General features: G+C 39.0%; 1 protein-coding gene across 1 annotated transcript in view; it reads right to left on the reverse strand.

The window, feature by feature from the left end:
* Positions 1-8,423, reverse strand: part of COL19A1 (collagen, type XIX, alpha 1) — a 211,374-nt gene that overhangs the window by 64,393 nt on the left and 138,558 nt on the right. Inside the window, exon 15 of the mRNA XM_009333160.1 lies at positions 3,092-3,145. Coding sequence (XP_009331435.1) covers positions 3,092-3,145 — 54 coding nt within the window. The remainder of the gene's footprint in view (positions 1-3,091; positions 3,146-8,423) is intronic.

The raw sequence follows: 8,423 nt of genomic DNA on the forward strand, positions 1-8,423 counted from the left end.
GAGGTTGTAGCGAGGTGGGTGTCGGTCTCTTCTCCCAAGTAACTAGTGATAGGACGAGAGGAAACAGCCTCAAGTTGCGCAGGGGAGGTTTAGATTGGACATGAGGAAAAATGTCTTTACTGAAAGAGTGGTTAAACATTGGAGGAGGCTGCCCAGGGAAGTGGTTGAGTCACCATCCCTGGAAGTATTTAAAAGACGTGTAGATGAGGCACTTAGGGACATGGTTTAGTGGGCATGGTGATGTTGGGTTGACGGTTGGACTCAATGATCTTAGAGGTCTCTTCCAACCTTAATGATTCTATGATTCTATTCTATAAGTTGCATAGAGAGTCCCACTTTAACTGAGTAGTTTCATCACCAATTGCCAATCAATCTACGTTTCTGACACTGATACAGGTTTTTAACCAAAGATATGCAGGTGATGTTAAGGGACTAGAAAGTCACTACAAACATCAATTTGACTGAAAAAAATCCCCAGAAATTAGGTTAGGAAAAAAAAAAGATGAGGTATTGAGAGAGGGTTAGAAAAGTCAGATTAGAGGCAGATAAGAATATCAAGAAAGTCTTAAATGCTGTCATGCGACAAGCAGGTAAAAAATTATTACTTTAATTAATCAAAACACACCACTTAGTAGTGTCCAATCTAAAGCCCGTTTGACTGTTCAGAATGTGGTGTCATAATCCCTCCCTGCACACACTTTTTTTAGGACTGTCCTTTATACCAAATCCCCTGAGTATTGTATCCTGTTCACCAACTTCTTCCTCAAGGAGGCAGAACTGTCCTTCTCACAGTTTTTTTTGTCATTACTGAACACCTGGCTGTTCTCCTAATATCTAAATTCAGTACTTAAAGTCATGGCATAAACTGATAAATACATTAGGTAAATTTATTAATTTCAAACACGCAGTGTGTACTCTAGCTACCCTAACAATTAATGACTGAATCTGCTTTTTCTCAAACACAAGTATCATATTCTTCTGAAACACCAAACAAACACCAAACTTACTTTTTCTGGAGAGTCTAATTTTTACATGTTCTGCCAATCTGCTAAGCCTTTTGTACCCTGTATATGCCAAACTTGGATAGCAACCACCCTGCAGGTGTGATAGTTCTGTTGCACTTCAGGAAGGCCAAGGTAAAGGCCAATAATATATCCATGTGCCACTACTTACTATTAGAAGAGAAGGGGTAACAATGTAGCAAAAATTTAGTATGGTTTGAGCCTTGAAAAAGAGAGGAGGAACAATGGATGATGTTAAAGCCTTTTCAGTATGTACAAGCGGTAGCACTTTAAATATGGGGATACTGCCAATGTGCATTAACAAGCATTACTGCCTTTAAAGTATACTTTTTCTATGCATTGTATTCTCAATCTTGGAAGAGGAACACAAGATGCTGGTGTAGCTGTATCCAAAGAAAGGACTGCATCAACATAGTTATACCAGAAACAAATACCTTTAACCAATATTTAGGCTATGGTTGCTTGAGGAATGCTTTTCTGATATGTAGTGCTTGGCTAGAGTATCCATACAGAGCTCTTCGTAGGGATGCTGCCGTGCTGACAAAGTTGAGCTTCCCATTTGCTGTAAGAAAATCTGAAATAGGTCTCAGTAATAAAAGTGCCATTTAGATTTCTGGTATGTCTGTCAAGGATCATACACTTTGACAAGCCTGACCTGCCAGCAAATCTATGGTGGCAGAAATCTGTAATGGAGAAATAGCTTTTCACTGGTTCACAAAAAGCTAAGTAGATTAGGTCTAACATTGACGTCTGCTATGGTTTTTTTTTTTGTTGTTGTTTTTTTTTTTTTCCCTCTTAAAGGTCATTTTTTGGCATTTGTATTAAGAAAGATTCTGCATCACTCCTTTCCTCTGTTTTAACTCCCGCAGTCTGCAGTACCATTTCAGCATTAGGAAGCCCAAGCTGTACAAAAGACTCAAATAAACAAGGCTTCAATATGGAGGGGAGAAGAGGGAGAGGGAGGGATTTTTAACTATTTAGTTTTATGCAGGATAAATGAACTCCATCATCAACTCCTCTTTCTGAACACATTTTGCAAGGAGAAGGGGGGAAAAATATAAAATTTATGCAGTTTCATTTTTAGATGAGTATAAACTACGTCTGTTTCATTTTATTAATTGTATTTCACACAGCAGTCCATTATTCTTTTACGTACAAATAAGACTAGTTTTCCCTTGCAGTGAGGTTGCAGTAGATGAATCAAACGTTCTGACACATAAACTAGTGGTGTTCACCTATTCCAGGTAAACAGAAAAAGGAATTATGAAATCCTTGTTTGATCCTAAAAATGTAAAGCAGCAGTTTACTTAATCTACAAACAAATAACTGTTTTGTATTTGTGCACAACAGCATTTTTACAATACAATATATAGGGAATGTACAAATTTGATCAAGTTTTTCTCTACCAAAGGAAGGCTGCATTCATTCTAGGCTAAAATAGATCCATGCCTGACTTCAAATTTTGAAATCATGTCTCTCTCAAAAAAAAAAATCCTAAACCTCTTAGATCTGAGGTAAACCCTTTAGTGCTTCATATTACAAATCCTTCCACAGAGTCATGTATTTCTTAATCTTTTTAATTCTTCAGTAAACTCATTTGAACCACAGCTGAGTGCTCATTCCAGTGCTGGGTATAATCCTCCCCACCATTCAGACAGTTGGCACATGCTTCACACAGTCCTTCATCTTTCAAATTACCCCTCTGAGACAGAAATTATCCCATCTTCTACAGAGCATCATACATTTTGCAAAGTGAATGAATGCACAGTATTCACATTTAGCATACATGGCCAGTCTTTCTTTGAAATGCCTGACAATTTTTGCTTCCTTTGATGAAGTTTGCATCTTGTTCTTTCCCTCCTGTGTAGTCTCTTGTATTTTTGGACCCAGTCCTTTTATCTTTGCTGTATCAAAAGACTGGGAATAGTAGCTGTTTGATGCAGCAGAGTAAACATGCATCAACTGTTTTCAACCATAATTATGATCAGGTAATAACCTGCTATAAAAATGCTAAGTTCACTGTTCCAGGATAGAGTGAAAATTTCCCATTCCCTTTGTTAGTTACTCACAGGAGGTCCTGGTGGCCCCGGTTTTCCTGGGAGGCCTGGTTTGCCTCGTCTTCCCTGGAAACAAAAAAAGAACAACAGAAGTTTATAAATGTTACAGCTAGTGACTGATTTGGAATAAGAATTTTCTTTAAAAGAAAGATTTATTGCCTTGCTTATTATCAAAAAGTTCAAAAACTATCCAAAAGAATACTCTATATTAGTCACGGCAATGCTATCCAATTCTAGTAATTTTAGGATTGTTTTTAATAATTATGACAAACAGTATATTTGCATCACTGTAACATTTACTTTCACGTTTTAAAGCTATGTCTCAAATGTGAGTGCACATTGATAGGGCTATAAACAGAGCATCTTGATGAGGTGTAAAGAAATTGTATTTTATCTGAATATACCAGAACTTGGGATGTTAAACTGTGCTGCAGTAGTCACCCTGACTTGCTCAGTAAATACATATGTGCAATATAACGCAATTAACAAACACCCATACCATTCTTCTCCAGGATGTGAGAACAAGCAGAAAAGTCAGAAGTTTCTTTGCAAAACCAATTCACCTTCCTCATGCAATTACTACTGTCCGTGTATATATTGCAAATGCAACATTATTTGCATTAAAATTTAAGGTCTATAAAAGTCTACTTAAGTTAACACAAGACTTTCCACTCCTAGTCCAAAAAACATGCACATGTAATTATTACAATTTTTTACTACAGAACTCAACTGATCAACTGCTGTTTTCACACATGCTTTTTTTAGGACGATCAACATAAAAATGGAAGTAATTTACAGTCATTTACAACTTCATTGCCAAGCTGAAATCTGATGCACGTTTTTTAGAAACAACAGCTGAGAACAACCAATACCTAGGTGTGATGGTAAAAAAAAAAGTATCATATCCATAAAGACTAAACTTTTCCCTTGCATATGGCAAACGTAAATTAACAAAAAGCATTAGGGGGACGTCCTGGTGAAACCTTGGCTTAAGAAGTTAAAAAATGAAAATGCTTGCTGACAGCTCACAATTAACACATAGGGGTATTTATGTAAGCTATGATCCCTAATTCTAAGCCTGCTTCTGTGTTTTATTAAATGATGATCTCACACAAACTGCAGAAGTAACCTAAGGAACGGTGACTGAAATCTCAGCTTTGCTCTTTACAGGTGAGAGCCCTGATCTGTAGGAAACGACTCTCATGCTCTACCTCTCATTAATCTTGATCTATGCTGAGGGGAAACAAGATGATGACAGTAAGGATGGAAAATCCCTCTTCCTCACACCGTGCAGCTCACCAGGGTAACCTCTTGCCTAGATGCCAGAGACTCTCCTGAGAAGCAGGAGGTAGGGATTCGGAGCCCTTCAAGTTGAAGAAAGAACCTAACAAGGGTTGTGGGGATGTGTTTCATCCACCGGGCTGTGCCACATGACATGCACACTGCCACCACAGTTTTATGAAGGTCCTCAGTCAGTCAGTGTGTTTTAAGGGCAACGTGAAAAAAAAACCCACCTCAGCATATTTGGAGTGCCAAATTCCTGGGTCTTAACTAGCTGAGACATATGTTATGTGCTGAGCTGTTTAATCCCGCCAGTACTCGCACATACCGGACTGTAACTGGGGCAGCTCAGAGTAAATTTTCAGAACAAAAATATGGTACTAGGTGGTCTAGTATTGGGCTCAAGGCTATACTGCCCCTTACAACCCTCCCCCAGCATGTCCTCTGCTGTGTTGGCAACACTGTCCACGCAGCCCTGTGACTAGCCAGAACTGGGAACTCATCCCGGCTAAGGATGGCCCACAAAAAAGTAGAGTTGTTTTTGACTTTGATCGGTTCATTGATGCAGTTCACTGGGCAACCGAGTAGCTTGCCTGGCCTGACAGAGGGCACGGTGCTGGGAAAGGCACACATGCACAGGAAAAGGGGGCTGCCGTTAGCTAGATCTAGACTTTTGGACTGATCTCTACTTCAGTAATACAGATGGAAACTAACATTTCCTGACTTTTTTGAAAAACGGTAAACTTTCCTTAGCAAGTATGAAAAACAGATTGAGAGGTAATGATGTAAGTAATAAACAAAGATAAATTGCTTCATACTTTTTAAATAGTCCCTCTGAGTTATAATGATCTATACTGTTGACTTCTTGAAGCACCTTCCTTTTCCTGTTTGGACTTATTTAAAGTATCCTGAGGATGACACTTAAAATCTCAGCAGTCTAAACAAAGTATCAAGGAAGTGTCAGGGGGAAGAAGGCAGGGCTTTGACTAGCAGACACAGCTGTGAACGAGGTGTTAATTACACAGGAAAACATGGAATATGTTGGGAAGGCAATTTTATCTCTATTTACAACATGAGCTAAAATGTGATTTATGACATACTGCAAAGTCAAAACTTGACAAACTTTCTGAAAAATCAGTTATAAAAAAAATGAAAATTGGGGGTAGTTATTTTTCACTGTCATTTATTAATTACCAGAACACTTACCCGGTGAAACACAGAAGAAACACTTGCCCTACCTTTTATCCAATCATTATATTATTAGTCATTATACTATGTGCCATGTGTACAGAAAACCTGTAGGACAATCACACAGATTGGTATGAAGCATCAGCTTTTTCTAGAGGAACAAAAGTCCTTTTTTTTCCTACATGCACCCTGCTAAACTCTCTGATAATTTAATTTTAACACAGAAATATGTAAACACTACCTTTCAGCAATGCCTTTCAGATACAGAGATCTAAATGTTAGGGATACACACAGCTCCACCTACTTGCCAGCACTCCTGCTTCTCTATGACTTCCCACCATCAGTATGGAAAAAATTAAAATATATAGTATAGTAAGAGTGTAAGTAAAGTAGTTTATGTTTTTGTTTAGGATAATTAAAACAATTAGAAGAATATTTTTGATAAGCTCATTATGGCCTTGCCTTGAGCAGACCACGAGCCAGACTGAGACTAAATATTTACAGTTTGATTCTGAGTCTTCCTTCTAGCAAGAAAGAAGAAGTGAAAAACATCTCCGTGCCCTCTCTGGTTTGTTGAGTGGGCTTAGTGGAGGATAACTAAATAAAAAATGCAATACCACCTATACTAACTTAAAAAAGATAAGTGGCGTCAACAAGTTGTCTAATGCTACTTAGAATATTATCTAAAGAAAAGAAAACCAAAACAATTGCTGGTTATTTCCTTTGTGCTACATACATTTTTGTTGGCAATCAATGTGATAAGAAGTTGTCTAAATGTTACTGATATTGCAACCTGTCCCCTTGACTCATGAAATGCCTGCCCTCAACTAATTTGGGCAGTCGGCTACTTTCCTCTTTTCCACAGGACAAACTTCAGCTACAACACACACACAAATCATTCAAATAACAACTGCTTGGTTAGGCGCAAAAAAGATAAAATATTAAAAAAAAAAAAAAAAAAGAGACATTACATGCTTCAGCAAACCCCAGCTGAGTGCCTAGCTGAAGTATGCAGTCAACTGCACTCTTTATTCCTCTCTTCCTTCGCCCCTTCTGTTAATCGAAATGACTTGACGAGCTTTGCCTTACATTAGATGTAAAGCTGTTCAGAAGAGAGGCTCTGTGCATCCTTCCACAAGCTTGTGCCCTGATTCTGACTGCCGCCCCTGGGCATGGCTGCAGGTCCAACACACAATGCAAGAATTCAAAGTCTATATTGTAACCCCCTGCTGTACCATGTTGCATCCATCTATTCGCATATCTCTAACTACGGAAGAGTAAGATCGCTAATCCTAGTGTCTAAAAATAAGCTGCGGATTATTTTAGGATAAAATCGAGCAGAGTTATGTAGGAACGCTGACATGATTTATGGAAATAATAATTTAAAGAACCCACACTTGAGTACGAAGGGAAAAGTTCTTAGAATAAGCCCGTGTGAATTTTCAAGGGACGCTGCTAATTAGCAGTTCCTGAAATACATCATCACATTTCAAAACAGGAACTAGTTCTAGAGAAAGTAGGAAGCTGGGCTTTAAAGTCTTAACTACTGTAGTTATTATGCAAGATTAATGATGCTTACGTAACTCTTTTGCCAAGCTAAACTAAGATTCTCTTGATTAATCCTCAAAACCAGACTGACAAAGGGACAGATACACCCGAAGCAGGAGGCACGTAAAAAGTAAAGACCCCCATCTCAGTGTGCCCAACCGATGGACACCCCGTCAGCCCCTTGGGCACTTGAACGCAGCCATGCTAGTGGAGCTCTGGGCAGTTAAAAAACTGTTTCTCCAGATGCCCGAAGTTGCCACCAAGCAGCCAGACAAGTCCCAATACCCACGCTAATTCAGAGTACAGAAAAGAGGCTTTCCTTTGTCTCTCAGTCCTCTAAGCTGATAGGCCTAGTCCATACAAACTTCCCAGTTTTCCCTCTCTGTCTGTAGTCACAACCTCATGTTCCTGGCGGCTCACCTGGAGCTTGCTGAGCTCCAGCCAACTCTAACCCAGGGGAAACCCAGCCCAGCCCAAAGCTGGTGACAGTCCTCTGCTCCATGGGTTACCAGAAAAAGTTTGCCAGACTGCCGTTTTAGGGGAATGAAGGCAGACATCACATGGCAGTATCAGTAAGAAAGCCAGTTCAAGAGCTAATTGGAAACAGAAGATAAGAATTAATCACAAAAATCAGAGCGATCACCCATCCAACCCAGTTACACAACAGTGCACATCTACCGATCGGTTGTGGGACAGCGGAAGGTTCTCCAGGATCCAAATCAACTATTAGACAGTTCACAAAGTGAAAATTACAAACCTACAACAAATGCACAGCCTGAACGCACAGCCTGAATACAGTTATTATTTTCCATCATGCATTTAGTCAAAAATATGGTAATATCTAAAGAGGGCTTTGACATTTAACCACCTGACTGCAGAACTGATGTTAAGAGTTTTGTCATTAACTTTGGTAGTGTCACAATTGCACAAGTTTTCTTTTAATCCTTAGAAATCTTATATTTTGGATATTCTCTTTCCTAAATTGGAAATCTATGTTGCAGTCAATGAAACCTTTTTAACTTCAGTAATACAGTGTTAGGATTTGAATGTACAATTCCGTCTTCAATCCTATTAACCTTGGCCTTGAGGATGTATTATGGTAACCAGTGTATTACAAATTAACGTCTGTATTAAATGTTAAACCTGAATAAACTCACAGGAAATAAGGCCAGAAGGCAAGAAATTAAGCCGTTTGCGGAAAACAAGTGAAAGTCTGCCCCTCACATCCCACTAAAGCCTTTCACAGAAACACAGCTCACAGAAGAACAGAGCACACAGACCCTAATCCCCTATTTTGGAAAGGAAGTCACTAGGGAGTTCCTCACTA

Source organism: Pygoscelis adeliae, unplaced genomic scaffold, assembly GCF_000699105.1.
Source record: "Pygoscelis adeliae isolate BGI_AS28 unplaced genomic scaffold, ASM69910v1 Scaffold57, whole genome shotgun sequence".
Taxonomy (NCBI): Eukaryota; Metazoa; Chordata; class Aves; order Sphenisciformes; family Spheniscidae; genus Pygoscelis; species Pygoscelis adeliae.